At 55.8% G+C, this 20,649-nt stretch overlaps 2 protein-coding genes across 6 annotated transcripts in view; one reads left to right on the top strand and one right to left on the bottom strand.

Annotated features, from left to right (window-relative positions):
- The window catches only part of AP2A1 (adaptor related protein complex 2 subunit alpha 1), a 36,566-nt gene extending 25,664 nt beyond the window's left edge, over positions 1 to 10,902 (top strand). Inside the window, exons 7-24 of one of the 3 annotated variants that reach the window (XM_082437047.1) lie at positions 846 to 954; positions 4,003 to 4,153; positions 4,614 to 4,782; positions 4,935 to 5,072; positions 5,211 to 5,393; positions 5,838 to 5,935; positions 6,106 to 6,337; positions 6,454 to 6,621; positions 6,704 to 6,867; positions 7,187 to 7,252; positions 7,597 to 7,653; positions 7,759 to 7,841; positions 7,944 to 8,035; positions 9,255 to 9,376; positions 9,465 to 9,581; positions 9,675 to 9,744; positions 9,960 to 10,094; positions 10,461 to 10,902. In XM_082437047.1, the coding sequence (XP_082293173.1) occupies positions 846 to 954; positions 4,003 to 4,153; positions 4,614 to 4,782; positions 4,935 to 5,072; positions 5,211 to 5,393; positions 5,838 to 5,935; positions 6,106 to 6,337; positions 6,454 to 6,621; positions 6,704 to 6,867; positions 7,187 to 7,252; positions 7,597 to 7,653; positions 7,759 to 7,841; positions 7,944 to 8,035; positions 9,255 to 9,376; positions 9,465 to 9,581; positions 9,675 to 9,744; positions 9,960 to 10,094; positions 10,461 to 10,538 (2,232 nt within the window). In that variant the 3' untranslated portion in view covers positions 10,539 to 10,902. Of the gene's footprint in view, positions 1 to 845; positions 955 to 4,002; positions 4,154 to 4,613; positions 4,783 to 4,934; positions 5,073 to 5,210; positions 5,394 to 5,837; positions 5,936 to 6,105; positions 6,338 to 6,453; positions 6,622 to 6,703; positions 6,868 to 7,186; positions 7,253 to 7,596; positions 7,654 to 7,758; positions 7,842 to 7,943; positions 9,209 to 9,254; positions 9,377 to 9,464; positions 9,582 to 9,674; positions 9,745 to 9,959; positions 10,095 to 10,460 lie in introns of those variants that run through there. The other 2 variants (XM_082437048.1, XM_082437046.1) reach the window with 2 other exon arrangements.
- FUZ (fuzzy planar cell polarity protein) lies at positions 10,678 to 15,886 on the bottom strand. Of its 3 annotated transcripts, XM_082437049.1 has the most exons (12): positions 15,743 to 15,886; positions 15,562 to 15,595; positions 15,181 to 15,302; positions 14,818 to 14,902; positions 14,527 to 14,595; positions 14,197 to 14,301; positions 13,166 to 13,363; positions 12,924 to 13,019; positions 12,467 to 12,573; positions 12,327 to 12,391; positions 12,171 to 12,245; positions 10,678 to 11,170 (listed from the first exon to the last, which is right to left on the bottom strand). In XM_082437049.1, exons 1-12 carry the CDS (start codon positions 15,823 to 15,825, stop codon positions 10,944 to 10,946), a joined length of 1,266 nt encoding a protein of 421 aa, XP_082293175.1. In that variant the 5' UTR covers positions 15,826 to 15,886; the 3' UTR covers positions 10,678 to 10,943. The 3 variants fall into 3 exon arrangements, with proteins under 3 accessions (XP_082293175.1, XP_082293176.1, XP_082293177.1); XM_082437050.1 differs by lacking the exon at positions 12,924 to 13,019; XM_082437051.1 differs by lacking the exon at positions 15,562 to 15,595 and having other exon boundaries at positions 15,743 to 15,855.
- Positions 15,887 to 20,649: the final 4,763 nt, after the last annotated feature.

The raw sequence follows: 20,649 nt of genomic DNA, 5'->3' as shown, positions 1-20,649 counted from the left end.
AAAAGGGGCAGTGTGTGCAGTCGTGGAGGTAGCAAGGACATTGCAGGCCCCCCCAAAGGAGGCACTTCACCCAGCCTAGAAGTCCGGGAAGGCTTCCTGGTGGAGGTGATCCTTGCCTGAGTTGAGACTTGGAATAAATATAAATGTTTCCTGAGCAGGTCAAGAGAGGCCTGTGTTCTCAACCAAAGAGAACAACACACCAGCTTATTCATTCGTATTTTCATTCATTCACCACGCATCCGAATTCTCTCATGGGCCAGGCTTGGTGGGGGAGACACAGACAGTGACAGCGGGGGCGGGGCACCTACTGTCATGGAGGTGGCTCAGAGCAGGATGGGGCTTGCTTCCTGGAGAAGGGGTTTTCAAGGTGGCGTAGGAGTTTGCTGTGAGGAAAAAAAGTTGCCTGCTCTTTTACTAATTCCCCCACCTCTTCCCTGATCCCTTCTCGTATCTGACCTCGTAGTAGGCCCGGGGACCCAGGAATGGGTCAGACCCAGTTCCTGCCCCTGGGTAGCTTCGGGTGTTGGGGGAGGGCCACAAGGAAGCACTCTCCAGGGAGCCGTGGGGTCCAGGTGCTAGTGAAGGCAGCCCAGGGCATTGTGAGGCGCAGAGTTGGAGTCGCCTTCACAGAAGGGGATCGGGTTGGCCGAGAGTTCCTGCCCACCCAACGCCAGCTTTACGTGGAAAAACCGACCAGTCCCAGATCCAGCCCGTCACTCGCTGTGTGCCCGAGGCTTCCTCACCACCCTCCCTGAGCCTCAGGTTTCTGCGCCATAAAACTGTCACGTCACAGCCACCCCTCCCCGTCCCCCCACCCATGCCTCACCCGCCTCCTCTGCCCCCAGATCGTCTCCTCAGCCTCCACCGACCTCCAGGACTACACCTACTACTTCGTCCCGGCGCCCTGGCTCTCGGTGAAGCTCCTGCGGCTGCTGCAGTGCTACCCGCCACCAGGTACTGCCGAGCCCACCCGGGCTGGGGTCTGGGGGCCTCCGACCCCATGGCTGGGCAGGGGGGCCGGGTGCTGGGGGTCTGTGTCAGGAGTCCTCTGAGGCTGGGCTGGTGCCTCTAGCCCCTGTTCCGAGGCTGCAGTGGGGGCAGCGCTGAGCCCAGGGCCCACGCTGGGAGGCCCCGGGATGAGAATGCTGTATGAGGCTGTTGGAGACAGGTTGGGGGAGGGTGGGCAGCAGAGAGCAGGGTGTCCTCCCGGCTCAGCACAGAGAATGGGACAGATCGCTTGTTTGTTGACTCCCCTGCTGTGGGCCTGGGTCCCTGCAAAACTAGACTCACGCTCCAGCCCTGGAATGCTCCAGCCCTGGAATGTCGGGGCTGTCATCTCATCAGTTACAGATGAGGAAACCAGGGCCTGGAGAGGGGAGGGCCTTGCCCAAGGTCACCCAGCAGGTCAAGGGGCGATTCCAGGCCATGCAGTGGGAGTTAGCATAGCTCTGCTAGGGGTTTTCTTGCCCTCGTTGCTCCTGGTCATGACCACCGGCGTGGACGGAGGGTACTGCAGTGAGCTGGTACTGCACCGGGGTGTCCAGGTGCCCCCAGCAGAGCTGGCGAGGGGCAGCTGTCCCTGAAATAGACACACCGGGCAACTGAGGCTTGGAGAGAAGACATTGCCTTTCCAGGGCAGCAAAGGAAGAGCAGAGCCTGACTCCCGAATCTATGCTCTAAACCCTTTCCCTCTACCACGTGGGCCGTGGCTCCCCCTGAGCTTCTGTATCCTCGGCTGTCTGACCTCACAGAGCAGTTTTGAGGGACCCTGTGCTGAGGTGCTCAGCACACAGTAGGCGCTTGATAAACTAGTGCCCTTCGATTCAGCCAGGGTGCTAAGCACCTGCTGGGGGCCAGGGAGCTGGTGTGTAGCCCCAAATCTTCACAACCAGCTGGGTGCGAGCGTATGTGTGTGTGTGTGTGCGTGCACGTGCACGCACGCACACACTGTAATGGAGTGTATGATGTAGGTGACACCCAAGGCCCCTCCCAGCCGGTGAAAGCCAGAGGTGAATTTTGTCATGAGGCCCTGGGGAAGCCTCGTCCCCACTCTGGGGCTCTTTTCTCATCCTGTAAGGAAGGGCATAGTTAGAACCTAAGCCCTCTTGCATCTAGAAGCCCCGCCTCATAATTTTGGGGTGTGCCCTGGGCAAGCACCTCACCAACTCTGATCCCCTGCCCTGTGAGAACTGCAGCCATTCCCCCACCCCACCCCCACCCAGTGCTGGGCAGGGAGGGGCTGCTCCAATTTATTTCCAAGTAAGTTTTTTTTTATTCAGTTGCACCAGGTCTTAATTGTGGCAGGCGGGCTCCTTAGTGGCAGCACGTGGACTCCCTAGTTGCAGCAGGCGGGCTTCTTAGTTGCAGCTAGTGGGCTCCTTAGGTGTGGCGTGCAAACTCTTAGTTGCGGCATGCGTGTGGGATCTAGTTCCCTGACCAGGGATCGAACCCGGGCCCCCTGCATTGGGAGCGCGGAGTCCTAGCCACTGTGCCACCAGGGAAGTCCCATAAGTCTCTTTTAATCTCGAAGAATTCCCCCTTCATTCCATGACACTGGCTTTCACTGCAACCTTTGGTTAAGAAAAATTTTGGACATAAGGATGACTTGGGAGAACAACAGTAAAATGACCACACCCAGATGCCCCCCGACCCAGACTCAGCGGAGCTTTACCACTTTGCTGGATTTGCTCCCTTGTTCCCTCACTGTCTCGGACACCCAGTTGCTGAATTACTTGAAAGTAAGTGGCAGGGACGTCCCTGGTGGCGCAGTGGTTGAGAATCCTCCTGCCAAAGCAGGGGACACGGGTTCGAGCCCTGGTCTGGGAAGATCCCACAGGCCGCGGAGCAACTAAGCCCGTGCGCCACAACTACTGAGCCTGCGCTCTAGAGCCCGCGAGCCACAACTACTGAGCCCGCGTGCCACAACTACTGAAGCCCGTGCACCTAGAGCCCGTGCTCCACAACAAGAGAAGCCACCACAATGAGAAGCCTGTCACTGCAACGAAGAGTAGCCCCCGCTTGCTGCAACTAGAGAAAGCCCGCGTGCAGCAACAAAGACCCAACGCAGCCAAAAATAAATGCATAAAATAAATAAATTTATTAAAAAAAAAAAAAGTGGCAGACATCATAACACTCCCCCTCACCCCAAGATATTTCCGCAAACGTTTCTTACAATCAAGAACACTACAAAACCACAATGCTCTTATCACACCTAAGAAGATTTAGAATAACCTTGGGGTCATCAGCTACCCAGGCAGCAAACTGCCCTAATTGTCCATAGCATATTTTTATGGCTTAAAAAATACAGTCTAGGACCACAAATTAACTGATTACGTCTTCGTCATTTTTTTTTTTCCATGTGGAACAGTCCCACCCCCACTCCCAGTTTTTGAAGAAACGGGAGAGTTTTGGGTTGCGGTGTGTCCCATGTTTTGGATTTGGCTGATCGCTGCCTGTGTCCTTTAGCTGGTTCTCTATCTCGTGAATTTCCCGATAGATTTGGGTACAACATTCTTTGCTAGAACACTTGACAGTTGTTCTGTCCACTTGGAGTTGCCTCACAGGTGAGGGAATGGCAGTTCCCGGGGTTTGTGTGAGCTCCTAGTTGGCACCTGTCTCAGGCACTCAGACCCCTCCTTGGGAAGAGCCGGGTTTGGGGGTGTCTCTGGGGAAGTGTCCTGCAGCTTTCTTTGCTCTGTGAGACTCCTGAAGTGCCTGCGTGCTGCGGAAGGGGAAACAGGGGCTCCCAAGGGTGGAGCCTCTGGCCCAGCGGAGTTAGAACAGAGCAGGACGAGAGCTCAGGTCTGGAGTCATGTCCTCTGTCAGCCTCCCCTGGTCACCTGGGGACCCAGGAAGGACTTGGGGGAGTAGAGGCCCCAGCCTGAAGCTGCAGGGCCCGCACTCTTCCTCTGGAGAACGGGAGCCATGGCGTGGCCCCTGCCCCTGGCACGCGGGCCGGGCCGGCAGAGAGCTCAGCCCAGGGCGTGCCCTCTGGTTTCCCAGAGGACGCGGCCGTGAAGGGGCGGCTGGTGGAGTGTCTGGAGACCGTGCTCAACAAGGCCCAGGAGCCGCCCAAGTCCAAGAAGGTCCAGCACTCCAACGCCAAGAATGCCATCCTCTTCGAGACCATCAGTCTCATCATCCACTACGACAGGTGCCTGCCTGCTGGGGGGCAGGGAGCCTGGCCTGGGAAAGGAGGGCTGAGGGCCTGGATTCCTGGGTCTGAGAGAGGAGGGGGCCAGGGGCTGACTCCTGGGCCTGAGGGAGGAGGGGCCTGGGGCCCGGATGCTGGGTCTGAGGGAGGAGGGGCTGGGGGCCTGGGTTCCTGGGTCCTAGGGGAGGGGGCCTGGGAATGTGACTTCTAGCTAGGAGGATGATGGAAGTGTGAAACGCTGCCCTGCCAGATTGGCACTGGGCCCCTCTTGAGGGGCAGAATTCCCAAATATCTGTATTTGGGCTGGATGCCCAGGTGTCTGGGTCCCCGGGAGTGGTCATGACTGGGACAGAGGGCAGGAGTTAAGAGCTGGATCAGCTGAGGCCCGGTCGTCCATCTCCTCATGTCATCTGGGTGTCTTCCCTGCCCCCACCCCGGTCTCTTCCTCTTTTGCCGGCAGTGAGCCCAACCTCTTGGTCCGGGCCTGTAACCAGCTGGGCCAGTTCCTGCAGCACCGGGAGACCAACCTGCGCTACCTGGCCCTGGAGAGCATGTGCACACTGGCCAGCTCCGAGTTCTCCCACGAGGCGGTCAAGACCCACATTGACACCGTCATCAACGCCCTCAAGGTGTGACCTTTGGGAGCCTGCCCCCGGCCACACTGACCTGGCCTGTGTCTCCTCTGCTCCCTCAGAGAGGCTCGGGGGGTCAGAGGCCCTGGGGTGGCCGGGCCATGCCAGGAGGGAGCCTAGAACACACCCTGCCTGCTCTCCTCCCTCAGACGGAGCGGGACGTCAGCGTGCGACAGCGGGCGGCCGACCTCCTCTATGCCATGTGCGACCGGAGCAACGCCAAGCAGATTGTGTCAGAGATGCTGCGGTACCTGGAGACGGCCGACTACGCCATCCGCGAAGAGATCGTGAGTCCTGGCAGGGGCAGGACGCCCAGACTCCTGGGTCTCCAGATCGGGCTGCGCTGAGCCCAGATGGGGTGAGTCCACACCCCGCCTCCCCGCCGTGGGCACACTCGCACGCCCGACCTCCCTCCTGGCTGGCAGGTCCTGAAGGTGGCCATCCTGGCGGAGAAGTACGCCGTGGATTACAGCTGGTACGTGGACACCATCCTCAACCTCATCCGCATCGCGGGCGACTACGTGAGCGAGGAGGTGTGGTACCGCGTGCTACAGATTGTCACCAACCGTGACGACGTCCAGGGCTACGCTGCCAAGACCGTCTTCGAGGTCAGCGCCCCCGTCTCACCCCCACAGAGGGGCAAGGCAGAGCAAGGACAGCTGGGGTGGTGGGCCAGACGGCCCGGGCCTCCATGCTGCTTCCTCCTCCTCAGAGGGGCCTTGGCCTCCTGGGGCCTCCACGGGCTCATATGTATGAGGGTCAGCAGGGCTTGGGGTGCCTAGCGTGTAGCCCCCCGTCCCCAGGTCCCGGCAGTTCCTCACTCCCTCTGCCCCAGCAGAGAGGGCCCATTCTGCCCCGTTTTACTCCCTGTGTGAGTTCCGGCCAGTCACTTAACTGCTCTGTGCCTCACTTTCCCCATCTATAAACCCACGCACAGCAGAGTCGCGAGGCTTCTGCAGTTAATAGGAGTCGAGGGCTCAGCGCTGCGCCCGGCACATGCTGAGCGCTCCTGAGTCAGGATGGTGCCACTCACCGCTGTCCCCGCCCCCCAGGCGCTCCAGGCCCCCGCCTGCCATGAGAACATGGTGAAAGTTGGCGGCTACATCCTTGGGGAGTTTGGGAACCTGATTGCTGGGGACCCTCGCTCCAGGTGAGGGGGTGAACGCACACAAACTCCTGAGGGGTCTGGGGCCCTGGGGTCCGCCTGCGATCCCGGGAAAGGTCCCTCTGAGGGAGGCGGCACCTCTCGTGGGGGCTTCTGGGAGAGGGTGGTGGAGCTGGCCACCTGCTGACGCGCACCCCCGGCTCCGCCCCCTGCAGCCCCCCGGTGCAGTTCTCCCTGCTGCACTCCAAGTTCCACCTGTGCAGCGTGGCCACCCGGGCCCTGCTGCTGTCCACCTACATCAAGTTCATCAACCTCTTCCCGGAGACCAAGGCCACCATCCAGGGTGTCCTGCGGGCCGGCTCCCAGCTGCGCAACGCCGATGTGGAGCTGCAGCAGCGCGCCGTCGAGTACCTCACCCTTAGCTCGGTGGCCAGCACGGATGTTCTGGTCAGAGCCCCAGCCCCCACGCGCCCCTCCTCTGCACCTGTGTCCCCTCCTCCTCCCCGGGACGCCCGTCCCTGACCTGCTCCTGCCCCCCCAACCCCCCCACCCCGACCCCGCAGGCCACGGTGCTGGAGGAGATGCCACCCTTCCCCGAGCGCGAGTCGTCCATCCTGGCCAAGCTGAAACGCAAGAAAGGGCCGGGGGCCGGCAGTGCCCTGGATGACGGCCGGAGGGAGCCCAGCAGCCATGACATCAATGGGGGCGTGGAGCCCACCCCCAGCACCGTGGTGAGTCCCGTGGGGCTGGGCTGCGGGGGCTGGGCCCAGCCACGCCGTCCTCTCTTTTCACCTGTGCCTGCATTCCCTGCAGTCCACGCCCTCACCCTCCGCCGACCTCCTGGGGCTGCGGGCAGCCCCTCCCCCAGCGGCACCCCCAGCTCCCTCGGGTGCGGGCAACCTCCTGGTGGACGTATTCTCCGATGGCCCGGCCGCCCAGCCTAGCCTGGGGCCCACCCCCGAGGAGGCCTTCCTCAGGTACCGCCCGCCTTGGGCCCAGGGCTGCCCCCTTTCCATCTGCCCTCTCCCAACTCCCCCCTCCCTCCCTGTCCCTGAGCCTCTGTCCGCCCTGGCTGCCGCCTCCCCCGGCCTCCTGCCTCCCTCTAGGCCACTCTGGACTCTCGGCTGACCCTGGCCACCCTGTGTTGTCCTTTCCCATCACCATGTCTCAGCCTGCTCTTCCTTCTCTCCTTCCCTCCTCCCCCCTCCCTCTCTCTTCGCCCTCTTGCTGCCTCTCTGGGATTGGCTGCCTGCCACGCCTGTCTTCTCTTGTCTGCTCTGGGATTGGATGGCCCAGCGAGCTGGAGCCGCCTGCCCCTGAGAGCCCCATGGCTTTGCTGGCTGACCCAGCTCCAGCTGCTGAGTAAGGGGTGGCCTCAGGGGGTTGGGGGGCAGACTCCCGTGTCCCCAGGGAGGGTTAGGGGACTGGGAGCTCTCATCAAGCTCTCCTGATGAGCTGCAAGGAATTGGAAGGGAGTGAAAATCAGGGCCGTCTGATACAGGGTAGGGGGGTGCTGACGGTACCTGCCAGGGTCCTATTCCCACTAGAGGCAATTGCCAGTCTGATTCTGGGGCTCTTTGGGGAATCTGGGTATATGGATTCTGGGCTTCTGTTCCTTCAGGGCTTGCAATCTCCCACCACTAGCTCTGGGCCTTTACCTCTAGCCCCCCAAGCCCCTTCCCATCTCTCTCCTTTCCCACCTGCAGCCCAGGTCCTGAGGACATTGGCCCGCCCATCCCAGAAGCCGATGAGCTGCTGAATAAGTGAGTCGTGGGTGAGGTTGGGGAGGGCAGTGGGGACAAGTGGGAAGCACAGAGCAGGAGCCAGGCGGGCACCCGTCATCTTGAGCTCCCACCGCCCCCACCCAGGTTCGTGTGCAGGAACAACGGGGTCCTGTTTGAGAACCAGCTGCTGCAGATTGGAGTCAAGTCAGAGTTCCGGCAGAACTTGGGTGCGTCCAGGGGGCGATGGGGTGAAGTCTCGGGGAGATCTTGGCTTCGGGAGGGCGTGGAAGGAACTCAGATGGAGCCCTACCTCTCCTCACCCTCCACAGGCCGCATGTATCTCTTCTATGGCAACAAGACTTCAGTGCAGTTCCAGAACTTCTCTCCCACCGTGGTCCACCCTGGAGACCTCCAGACTCATATCCTGTCGGCCTGGCTCAGCCCCCTGGCTCCAGCCCCGCCCCTCCAGGTCCACCTTCCTGGCAGCTGGGAAGGAGATGGACCCAGGTCCAGACCCCTGTTTGGCCCTCTTACTTGGAAGCCTGAGCCCATGGTACTTCTCTGAGATTTAGTGTCATCTGTAAGATGGGGTGGGCCTCTTTAACAGGACAGGAGATGACAGTGACAGGTGATAGGGATGCAGGAGGTGTTACTTCTGGAATCACAGCTGCTCTGGGCCTCAGTTGGTCCCTGTCAGGCCCCTCCCGTGTCCTGACCTCGTCTTCCATGGGGCTCCACACCCATGATCCCAGTGCCTCCTGCCCCCGAAAGCCAGGCCTGGGGGTCTTGTTGCCAACCACGGCCTTCTCCTGTGTGACCTGGGCCAGTCACTTGGCCTCTCTGAGCCTTGCTATCCCTTCTGTGAAGTGTAGATCCTCCTCCTCCTTTTCACAGGCTTGTTTTGAAGATCAGTTTGGTTCGAAGACCCTGGAAGGGTGGCTGGCATAAAGGAACTGCTTGAGCAGTGTCGTCAGTCCCCTGTCCCCCTTCTCTGGGCCTCAGTTTGCACAACTTGGAAATTAGAGTGGTTAGACCCCAAAACCTGATGACCTTTTCAGTTCTTTGGTTCATTCAGCATTTCCAGAGGCCTCCTGTAGGCTCAGCTCTGTGCTGGGCAGGGCCCGGGGGGGAGAGAGACATAAGACCCCGTCCTTGCCAATGGGTTGTTGACACAAAGGTAGATGGTGACAACACTAACTGCCACCATTTTGGTGAACCTACCTTGTGCCACACACACTGACAAGTACTTGTGCTGGATGAGAGCACTTGTGCTGGATGAGGCTAAGAGAGGTTAAGTGACTTGCCCGTAGTCACCGAGGTGCTAAGAGCTGGGATTCAAACCCAGGTCAGCCTTCAGAGCCACGGTGTGACCTGTACCATAATGGAGGTGGCTGAGCCCACTATGGAAGGCTAGAGGAGGCACCTAGGTCAGAGGTTTGGCTTAGGAAGGACTTTGGAGCTAGGCCATGTACGATGAGCCCTGGACGGCAGCGCCGGGTCCCTGAAGGGCCGGCAGGCTGGGGTTCCAGTAAAGTTCTGAACCATCAGGTGATGATGGTCAAGTCCCTTCCCCATCACCACCCCCCCCACCACCACGGGTCGCTCCTGTTTCTGGCTTCCTTGACCACGAGCGGGCACAGCTGGCCGTGCAGACCAAGCGGGTGGCCTCGCAGGTGGACGGTGGGGCGCAGGTACAGCAGGTGCTCAACATCGAGTGTCTGCGGGACTTCCTGACGCCCCCGCTCCTGTCCGTGCGCTTCCGGTGAGTCAGGAGGCGGGGCGCTGCCGGGTGGGCGGGGATTCCGGGGCGAGGGTGTGGTCTGACAGAGCCCTCCCTCCTCTCCCGCCAGGTACGGGGGCGCCCCCCAATCCCTCACCCTGAAGCTCCCGGTGACCATCAATAAGTTCTTCCAGCCGACGGAGATGGCGGCCCAGGACTTCTTCCAGCGTTGGAAGCAGCTGAGCCTGTGAGCCGCGGGGGGGCGGAGCCAAAGCCGCCCTCAGGGTGGGCGGGGCTGGGGCTTCCAGATCCCTGACTTGAACCTTTCCCCGGCCCCCAGCCCCCAACAGGAGGCGCAGAAAATCTTCAAAGCCAACCACCCCATGGACGCGGAAGTCACTAAGGCCAAGGTGAGAGACAGGCTAGACAGGAGAGGCACCGGGGCTAGTTTCCCAGCCCTGCCTTTCTCTCCAACTCTGGGCTGCTTAACTTCTGAGCCTCTGTTTTCCCATCTGTAAAGTGGGGCCAATTTCCACTCCAAAGGGTTTGGGGGAACTGGTGTGCCACTGTCTGGGAGTTAACAGAGATCGGGCACCCTCTGACGGCTACCCCCCTTCCTCCTCAGCTCCTGGGGTTTGGCTCTGCTCTCCTGGACAATGTGGACCCCAACCCAGAGAACTTCGTGGGGGCTGGAATCATCCAGACTAAAGCCCTGCAGGTGGGCTGTCTGCTCCGGCTGGAGCCCAATGCCCAGGCTCAGGTGAGTGGTGGTCTGCGAGGCTCCCTGCTTTGTGTGCATTCTCTGCACCCGGCCCCCTCCTGCCTCACTGTGTTCTTTTAATCACGTGCCTCTGCTCTGTGTCCCTGTCTCCTCCCTCTCCTGTCTCCCTCCTGTCTCTCCATCCTCTGGTCTTCCTCTCCCTTTTCCTCCCTGATTTTCATCTCTCCATATCCCTTCCACCCTTTGTGGCCTCTTTTTTATCTTCCATCCTTTACCTCTGTCTCCCCTGTCCCTTCTATCACCTTTCTGATCCCTTGATCCTTTTTCTCTCATCGTTTATCTGCCCTGTATCCCCCGGGCTCGCCATCCTCTGTGCCTCCTCCCTGAGTCCCCGTGTCCCCCCAGATGTACCGGCTGACCCTGCGCACCAGCAAGGAGCCCGTCTCCCGTCACCTGTGTGAGCTGCTGGCCCAGCAGTTCTGAGCCCTGGACTCTGCCCCCGGGGATGTGGCCGGCACTGGGCAGCCGCCAGGACTGAGGCAGCCGTGGTGGATGGGGCAGCGAGGGGACCTCCGCTGGTGACAGGGAAGACCCCGGGGTCGAGGGGTGCCTAGGACCTTCCTCCAGCCTTTTGTATTTTTATTTTTGTTCATCTGCTGCTGTTTACATTCTGGGGGGTAAGGGGGAGCCCCCTCCCTCCCTTTCCCCCCCGAAGCACAGAGGGGAGAGGGGCCAGGGAAGTGGGAACCTCCTCCCCTCCCACCCCACCCTGTCGTAGCCCCTCCTGCCCCCTCCCTGTCCAGGGGCTGTGTATTATTGTGAGCGAATAAACAGAGAGACGCTAACAGCCCCATGTCCTTGTCTGTCTCTGGCGCTCATGCCCAGCGGTCAGAGGAGTGGGGTGAGGGCATGCAGAGTGTGGGTGGCTAGGCCCCGCAGCCCATGCGTGGGGCTCTGAGCAGACAGCAGCAGCAGCAACCGCCGTGGCCCCAACTGCAGGGCCACCAGTCGCCATCCTGTGCCTGGCTCCTCAGCCCCCAACACCAGGTAGCAGGCTCTCGGTACCTGGGCCCGATGGACCACCTCCTCCGCCTTCTCCTCTGGCTGCCCCGGCTCTGAAGGAAGGACAGGGAGGGCCGAGGTGACCAGTGGGGCCTGGACAACTAGGATGCCGACCTCCGGGAGCCACCCCCCATCCTGGGCCTAAGTTTGACTCCTGACAGAGGAGAGCCTTACAGCTCAAGCCAGCTGTCAGGACCTGAGAAGATCACGGACTTTCTCCCCCTCTTTCCACCCAGCCTCAGTCCCCCACTTTCCTGGGGACACTGCGTGTGCAGCCCTAGGTAATCTGCTTAGCAATACAGATCATAAACACACAGGAGATGTTTCCCAGGTGCCGGGCGCTTGGCTCCAGGGAAGACCTCCCGTAACCCTTCTGAGGACCCTGCCCCACTTACAGGTGGGAAGCACGTTGGGAGGTGGAGTCGCATAGCTAGGAAGGGACAGTCATCTGCCCCTTCCAGGTGGAGCTTTTTACCATTTTGTTACATTCATCAGAGTCTTCGCTGGTGTGGTAGTGTCACTCTAGGTCCCTTTGTCTCTCTGGGCCTCACAGGTCGTATATGACAACTTTTCCTTCCGGACCTGGGCTCTGTGGAATCTACCACCCCTCCTCCACCCAAGACTATCAGCAAAGCGTGTACTTGCAGCACGAGAGCAGGAGTGTGTGGATGTGGGAGCCAGGCTTGCCTGGCTGAATCGTGGCTCTGCTGCTTATTAGCTGAGCCTGTTTCCTCATCCATAATATGGGAGTGATGACATAACAGGAGATAGCCCTCACCTATGAGGATGAAGTGAGTCAGTACACAGAAAAGCACTTGGCAGGACATGAGGCCTCAGTGTTAACTATTAGGATTAGCCAGGACGTCCTGAAACCTGCAGATTGGGACCTCCCTGCCCCTCCCTTGCCTTCCTGTCAGTGTGCACTGCCCAGTCCTCACAGACAGCCACGCCCACTTCACAGCTGGCTTCTACCAGTTTCCCCACCACCACCTTGTGAGAGCTGGGACTCAGTGTCCCAGCCTGTGCAAACGGGGCGCTGTGCCCGCCGCTGACCTGGTGCAAAGTGCGTGGCGGTGACCAGGGTGTAGAAGGAGCGGAAGAGGCGCCGACGCTGCTCAGAAGACGGTTCTGAAGGGGGAAGAAGAACAGGGTAACAGAGAGCCCCTCCCCAGCCCACGCCCCTCCCGGCCCCGCCCTCCTCTCAGTCACCTTTATCCCCCGAGGGCTCCACCGTGAAGAGGCAACGTTTCAGTTCCAGGTGGAGGAGCAGCAGCCTGTGGGAAAAGAGGTGTCACGGCCAGAAAAGAGGGGATGAGGACCCCCAACCCACTCCCCCGTCTGAGCCCTACCCGAGGATGTCCGTGTGCAGGGGGAAGCCCGGGGGCAGCGCTCGGGATCCCAGCGGCAGGCAGGCCCGCAGCGGGTCCAGCAGTGGCTGCCACCAGCGCTCCAGAAGCTGCAGGGGGCGTGGTCAGCGAGAGAGGCGGGGCCGGTGGGTGAGATCGGGGGGATACCAAGAGAAGGAGGTTTGGCTAGAGCAGGGGAGGAGACCACAAGGGCAGAGGGCAGAGGGGACCGTGGAAGGGGCGAGGCCTGGAAGGATGCTGTAAGAGGGAAAGAGGGGCCGAGCTGGGGGGACGGTGATAGGAGCACAGCCCGAAGGGGGCGGGGCCTAAGGGACGGGGGCGGGGCCAAGGGCGAGTCAAGCGTAAAGAGCGCACTCGCGGGTCAGGGTGCTCAGAGAAGGGCCGGGGCTCGCGGGTAGCAGGTGAAATAGGGGAAGAGCGGGACGTAGCCCAGATTCACCTGTGCATCCAGCTGGCTGAGGGGAGGGCGCGGCCCGCAGAGCAGACACAGCTCCAAGCCCGGCAGGAGCGTCAGGGTCAGAAGCCGGTGCGGCACCTGAGGCAGCCCGCAGGGTGGGCTGGCCGGAGCTCCTCCCCTTCTCATCGCAAGCCCCGCCTCCTCCAGGCAGCCTCCAGGTCCCACCCCTTGCGCGCTCCTCCCCGCCCCCACCTTCCCCCTGCCCGCCCCATCCACTCACTCACCGTGGGACTCCCGTGAGGCAGGTACACCGGGTAGTCGCGAGCGGCCTGCGGCGGCAGGGATCCCACCAGCCAGGGGAGCAGCACGGCTTCCGGCATCCCCAGTCGCCACCAGCTCTCTGTCGCTGCCACCACCCGGCCCGACACGACGAGGCTGACGAAGGCCGTGCCCGCAGCCTCCGCGAACCCAGAGAGGGCTTCCTGGGTAAGGGAGGCAGGCCGGCTGCGAGTCAGGAGACCTGAGCAGGGCCGACAGTGACTTCCCAGGTGCGTAAGGGGTGGGAAGAGACGGCCATACGATTCAAAGCTTGCCTGGTGGCCATGCTCATGTGTCTCACCCTCCCTGGGCCTGAGTTCCTTCACCTTCACATGCAGGTACCATCCGAAGTCACAGTGTGAAATTAAACAGGTAGGGTGATTGCTACATAGCCTGACACGTCCTACTGAAGCTAATACTTGTAACAGCAGCAGCTATGGTTTATCGCGTTGTATTATATGCCAGGTAGTCGCAATCTACAACCTACTGAAGCTCAGAGAGGTCAAGTCACCTGCCGAGAGTCACAATGCTGGGAGGCAAGCCATGCCAGATGAATCCAGAGCAATATTTAAGGAAGGGGAGATAGAGATCCCCGAGGCAGAAGGAACAGGACGTGCCAGGGCAGGGAAGCTGGGTAGTTGTGGGGATTTGTGAGACTCATGAGGCAGCTGGGAGAGGGTGGACTGTGGAGTTAGTAGAGATTAGGGCGAGCAGGCTGGCGGGCGTCAGATTCCTCAGGTCCTCAACACCAGGCTGAGGGGCTGAGACCTTGTCCTGGGGGTGATGGAAAGCCACGGGAGGGCCGTGACCAGGGGAGGGGCAGGGGCAGCTCTCGGTGTAGAAAGATCCTTCCGGGGTCAAGGGAGGGGGGGGGGGCGGTTGGACTAGAAGCCAAAAGGATAGGAAGAGGTTGAGGCAATGGTCCAAGGGTAAGAGGATGCGGACTGAGCCAGGGCCAGAGGAACAGTTCTAAGAGTTTACAAGGCGTTCCCAATACCTGCAGCAGGGACCCCTCTGGAGGAACCACACAGTCCACACACTGGGTCAGGTCCCCGATGAGCTCTGAGTCCCCAAGGAAGCTGTCGATGAGGCGGTAACTGGCCTAGCAGAGGGAAAATGAAGACGCCTAGGACCCAGGTGGTACCCAGATCTGCTGCCTCCTCCTCAGAAAACTGGCCCTACTGGGCCTTGCTGAGGGGTGTCATACAACCAAGCTGCCCCCTGAACCCACTGGGTCAGGCTGCCCCAGGGGCTTCTGGGAACTGTAGTTCCCAAATATCAGTAACCAGGTATCCTAACTTCCCATCCTCACGTCCTGCAGCCTCACCCTCAGCTCCTTCTTCAGTCTCTCTACGTTGCGGATATTGGTCAGCTCTTCAAGTCCCACAAGAAGAACCTAGAAGAACCATATAGGAGAGCAGGGGACCTGGATAACTGGTTATAAGACAGGAGGGGCTGGGACTCAGACTCCTGTGTCTGCAGGAGGAGGAAACTGGGGATCTGGACTCCTTAGTCCAAGGCAGGAGGGACTGAGCTCCAGGATTTCTGGGTCCTGAGGGAGAGGGATGCTGATAGTTCAGATTCCTGGGATTGGAAAAGAGGGTTGGGGGGGTCTCACCATGGCCCCAAACACCATCTGGAGTAGTCTCTCCAGCCTCAGCTCCGAGGTGCCCTCCTCAGATGACAGAACAATGAGGGTGATGCTGTGAGAAAGGAAGGTGAGAAGGAAGAATGAGTCCAGGCCAAGGAAACAAGGCAGGGAGGAGAGTAGGGTCTGCCCTTGATCCTGGATGCCAGCTACATCCATGCCCGAGCACAACCCGCTTTTCATTCAGAGAAACTCAGGGATCAGAGAGGGTAACTGACTTGTCAAAGATCCCACAGCCAGGTAAACAGCTGACGTTGGAGACCTGGATGGCCTCGGGGTCATCTTCAACAGGGGCTATCACCCTGGCCCTGCCCCCAAGCTACCCTTGGAGACCTGTCGTGGAAGCTCTTCCACACCACGGTTGTGTCCTCCGTCTTCGCAGAGCTCAGCTGCACCTCGAGATTCTGCCCAAACATGTGGACGCCATTGAGGGAGCCGATGACAGAGAATGGGAGCTGGGGAAAGATTGAGGACTTTAGACAGGAGCCCCCAAATCCCGTCCTCTATGGGAACAAATGACTCAGGTCCCCAACCCCCTCCTCTCTCTAGATCTCCTGGCCCCTCCTCTTCGGGGAACCAGGATCACTGGTCAATTGCACCCTTGACCCTCCAAACCCAATTCTGAAACTTCCCCAGCCCCTACTCCCTTGAAGACCCAGAGTCCAAGCATCTAAACCCCTTCTATTTCGGAGATCCAGGCGCCCGGGGCCCCACCTGTTGGCGGGCAGGGGCGCCGCCACGGCTGCTCCTGCAAAACAGAGGGACCCCGCTGGATGCCGCGAGGCACAGCAGATGTACGGTGCCTTCGGTCCCCTCCTCCCCCATTTGGAACCCCCGCTTCCCAGTCCCTTCGTGGGGACAGTCAATGCCCGCCTTGGAGCATGCCGGTAGTCACACTAAGTCAGGCTGCGGTCCGAAGCCGACAGAGGGCGAGATGGGGAGCTGACTGGAAGAGGAATGGATTCTCGCCTTCTTCATCCAACTCAAACCCCCATCAACTCCTATTCCAGCACCTCCCCCAAGCCCCGTTACGCTCTCTTCCGCCCCAGCCGGAAGTCACAGTACCCCTAACAAAGATGGCGGCTAATTGTATTTGCGAAGCTTCCTAGTCGCTCCTTGAAGCGGTTTGACTCTATTTAACTAAGAGAATGAAGAGCCCGACTTGAAGGTAGTGACTGCGCCAAGGCGTTGCCTAGTAACCATCACGTAAACTAGTACGTTTCACATTCTAAATTGAGAGAGAGCCGTGCCACACTCAAAGATGGCGACGGTGCCGAGGTGTTGCCTAGCAACCGCTTTGGCTTGGCTTTCCGTTTTGTAGTGGCAAACGCTATGCCACGCTCAAAGATGGCGACAGTGCCTAGGCGTTGCCTAGCAACCGCCAGTCAGTCCTAGTTCCCTTCTAAAGCTGGAAACAGCTGTGCCCCTCTCAAAGATGGCCGCATGACGAATCCCGAGCACTTCCTTAGAGCAAAATCTCCCCCCTCACCCTCGAGGATGGTTTGGTCCGGCGAGCGTTGCCTAGTAACGCACAAATGGCATGGTTGTTTTTGCTGTTAGAAAAAGAAAGATGAAATCCTTTATTTTCCAGAATCGGAAAATAATATTATTTGTAATGAATTTATACATGATAGTGTATTGTGCAGAATGTGAAAATACTCCTCCCAAAATCCTTTCCCTAAAATAAAAGCTTTACCGTTTAACAGAATATTCACGTTTTCACAAGTATGATTATTGTGTTAATGTTGTTTTCAAACTTTCTTTTTCTCATGAAACCGTATAAGTACACTTCGTCTTTTTTAAATGTCCTATTCTAACCTATATTATGGATGTAACAAAATAGATTTAGCCTATCCTATGCTGACATGCGTTAGGTTCTCACCTCTGTGTGTTTAAAGTGATGAAGTAAATCTTCATTAAGTTATCAATTTAGTCAGCTAGATCTTTTCTCTGTCCTTTTTTTTAACATCCTTATTGGAGTATAATTGCTTTACAATGTTGTGTTAGTTTCTGCTGTATAACGAAGTGAATCAGCTACGTGCATAGCTACATCCCCATATCCCCTCCCTCTTGCGCCTCCCTCCCACCCTCCTTATCCCACCCCTCTAGGTGGCCGCAAAGCACCGAGCTGATCTCCCTGTACTATGCAGCTGCTTCCCACTAGCTATCTATTTTACATTTGGTAGTGTATATATGTCAGTGTTACTCTGTCACTTCGTCCCAGTTTACCCTTCCCCCTCCCCGCATCCTCAAATCCATTCTCTACGTCTGTGTCTTTATTCCTGTCCTGCCCCTAGGTTCAACAGAACCATTTAGATTCCATATATGTGTGTTAGCATACCGTATTTGTTTTTCTCTTTCTGACTTACTTCACTCTGCGTGACAGTCCATCCACCTCACTACAAATAACTCAATTTCGTTTCTTTTTATGGCTGAGTAATATTCCATTGTATAAATGTGCCACATCTTCTTTATCCATTCGTCTGTTGATGGACACTTAGGTTGCTTCCATGTTCTGGTTATTGTAAATAGTGCTGCAATGAACATTGTGGCACATGACTCTTTTTGAATTATGGTTTTCTAGATCTTTTCTCTTTTGTGAGAACAGTTGCCCTCATTTATCCAAATATATTTACAAAATATATAGTAATATTAAAAAACATTTGTTTCTTTTATTTTTTATTTATTTATTTTTATAAATTTATTTATTTATTTCTTTATTTTTGGCTGTGTTGGGTCTTCATTGCTGTGCGTGGGCTTTCTCTAGTTGCGGTGAGCGGGGGCTACTCCTCGTTGCGGTGCGCGGGCTTCTCATTGTTGTGCCTTCTCTTGTTGCGGAACACAGGCTCTAGGCACGAAGTCTTCAGTAGTTGTGGCACGTGGCCTCAGTAGTTGTGGCTTGCAGGCTCTAGAGCTCAGGCTCAGTAGTTGTGGCGCACAGGCTTAGCTACTCCGCATGTGGGATCCTCCCGGACCAGGAATGGAACCTGTGTCCCCTGAATTGGCAGGCAGATTCTTAACCACTGTGCCACCAGGGAAGCCCACATTTGTTTCTTTTAAACATGTTTTGTCTGCACTCTGGATTTGATTTCTAATAGCTGATAAGAAATATTAAGACATTTACCCTGCACATTAAATTACATTAAACTAGAGGAATAAGCTGCAATAAATAACAAATGAACTAAAATATCAATTTCTCCCTGTAGTTCTATGAATTTTTTCTTTAGTCCACTTATATTTATTTTCTACTGATATATTAAATTTATTTCTATCATTTATTTTTATATTTCTTGTTCTGCCTTTTCAATGCTTTTTTCCTCCATTCTTATCTTTTACTGGATTTTTTTTTGTTTCCTCAGTCCATTATTTTCTCTTTCTTCTGGTTTCAAATTTATACACGAATTCTCTTTTATTTTTATTGGTTATCCTTGAAACTTTACCTTACACATTTAATTCAGCAAAAAGTTAAAGATCTTAAACCCTCTCTCAAATAATACAAAGAGAATATAACACCTTAATTCCGTTAAACTCCCTCCCAGACTAACCAACTAGCGTTGTCAGCATTTTAGTTTGACTTTTTTAATGCCCTCGTTGAATATATTTCTTATTTTATGCAGGCAATATTTATTTGTAATTACGTAAATGTTTATGATTCATGTTGCTCTCCCTCTTCCTTCTTGTCTCTCAGATTATCTTTCCAGGTTAATTTAAAATTTTCCTACTTCCTGAAGTACTTCCTACCGAAAAACTGTTTCTCCCCTCACCCCATTTAAGGAACCGGCTTGCTCCCCGTCACAGAGCAAACAAGGGCACCTTTTTCTTGTTTTCACTCCCTCCTGCTGCAGCAAGAGTCCAAATAAAGGCTTGCCTGAATTTCTTGTCTGGCCTCTTATCAATTTTTATTGATTAAAGAGTCCAAGGGGGCTTCCCTGGTGGCACAGTGGTTAAGAATCTGCCTGCCAACGCAGGGGACATGGGTTCGAGCCCTGGTCCGGGAAGATCCCACATGCCGTGGAGCAACTAAGCCCGTGCGCCACAACTACTGAGCCTGCACTCTAGAACCCGCGAGCCACAACTACTGAGCCCATGTGCTCCAATTACTGAAGCCCGCACGCCAAGAGCGTGTGCTCCACAACAAGAGAAGCCACCGCAATGAGAAGCCCGCGCACCGAAATGAAGAGTAGCCCCTGCTCGCCGCAACTAGAGAAAGCCCGTGCACAGCAATGAAGACCTAATGCAGCTAAAAATAAAATAAATAAAATAAAAATTTTAAAATTATTTAAAAAAAAAAAAGAGTCCAAGGACCCTGGTGGGTGACACGTGGAACCTCTGGCCAATAGCCTGTGAAGAACTGAACCCTGGTAACAATGACAAGAATGAGTATGGGAGCAGATCCTTTCTAGTTGTGCCTCGAGGTGATTACAGCCCTGGCTGACACTTTGATTATAGTCTCTGAAGCAGGGGACCCAGCTAAGCCATGCCTGGATTCCTGATCTACAGAAACTGCGAAGTAACAATGTTGTTGTTTCAATCCACTAAGTTTTGGGGTAATTTGTTACACAGCACGAGATAACTTAATGTCCTTTATTTCTCCTATTATTTTGCATAGTGTGGTTCATTACGAACCTGACAATTCCAGTACCTGGGGGTGGGGGACCTACATCTGTTAACTGTTGTTTCTGTGGACTCTAATTTCAATCTTTGCCTCTGTGCTGGTGGTCTTTGTGATATTAATCAGAGTCCTCTAGGGAGGATTCACTTCTACTTCCGTAGGTTGTCAGCAATGTTACTATCCTGGAACTAGATCAGCTGCCCTGGATGGCTCTTGCTTAGCTGGGGAACTACACTTAAGTTTTACAAATCACAGCTGCCTTCAGGCTCTTGATAATGCCAGTGCAGTCCCATCTGGGGCAGGAAGTTCGATTCCAACTGCATCTTTTTTTAAATTTGTTTCCTCTGTGGGGGAGGGAAGATACTTGAAGACTACCCATGCCTCTTATGAAACCACCAATGTCACAAAAACAATGTCATATCACCTAATGTATCATAATGCCAGAAGCTGAAGTCCAGGCTAAAATATCTCATTGTTTAACTTACCGTTTGTAATACATTAATGGAAATGGTTAAAAATCAGTTAATGGAGCCAATCACGCATTCAGCTTATCTAAAGAAAAGTTTCCTTATGGTTAGGAGGGAATTTTAGGTACCATTTTAATCTCCTTACCAATTTATCATTTTGCCTTTCTCCAACTTACTTTTATCTTCCTTATAATTTTTTAAAAATTTAATTACACTAGTATAAAAAAGAAGGGAGCTGCTTTAGATTAAAAGAAATTTAAGCCATCTAAATATGTGTTTGATCGTTGTTTGGATACTGATACAAATAAAACAATTGTAAAAAGGCATTTTGAGAGAATTGGGAAAATTTGATTATGGATTTAAGTGTTCAATGATACCAAGAAATAACACAATTTTGTTAGGGGTGTTAATGGCATAGTGGTTACGTGCAAAAATATCCACCTTTTTAGAGATGCCTGTCAAGAATGTAGAGGTAAAATGATATGTTGGGATTTGCTTTAAAAGGGTTCATCAAAGAAAAAAGAAAAAAGGGATCGATAAAGTTCATGTGACAAAATGGTGATACTGCTGAGTGCAAAGCAATGCACTCTTTACCTTGAAATATATTGACAAACTGCATTGGAGCAAGTCGTTTTGGTTTCCACCCCCACTAGATCACCTCTGAGCCGGCTCATTTCACCCAAACCCTCCCACCCTCATGGACTTATTATTTCCAACTTTAAT

This window comes from Balaenoptera physalus (assembly GCF_965194825.1).
Source record: "Balaenoptera physalus genome assembly, chromosome: 19".
Lineage (NCBI taxonomy): Eukaryota > Metazoa > Chordata > Mammalia > Artiodactyla > Balaenopteridae > Balaenoptera > Balaenoptera physalus.
Note: the sequence above shows the minus strand (reverse complement) of the source record. Positions and strands in the feature narration are given on the sequence as shown.

Coding starts and splice junctions, on each gene's coding strand:
- FUZ (XM_082437049.1), bottom strand. CDS start 15,825: ATGAAGAAGGCGAGAATCCATTCCTCTTCCAGTCAGCTCCCCATCTCG. Junction 14,596..14,817: donor AGATGGTGTTTGGGGCCATG/GTGAGACCCCCC, acceptor TGGTTCTTCTAG/GTTCTTCTTGTGGGACTTGA. Junction 14,302..14,526: donor GACTGAAGAAGGAGCTGAGG/GTGAGGCTGCAG, acceptor TCCCTCTGCTAG/GCCAGTTACCGCCTCATCGA.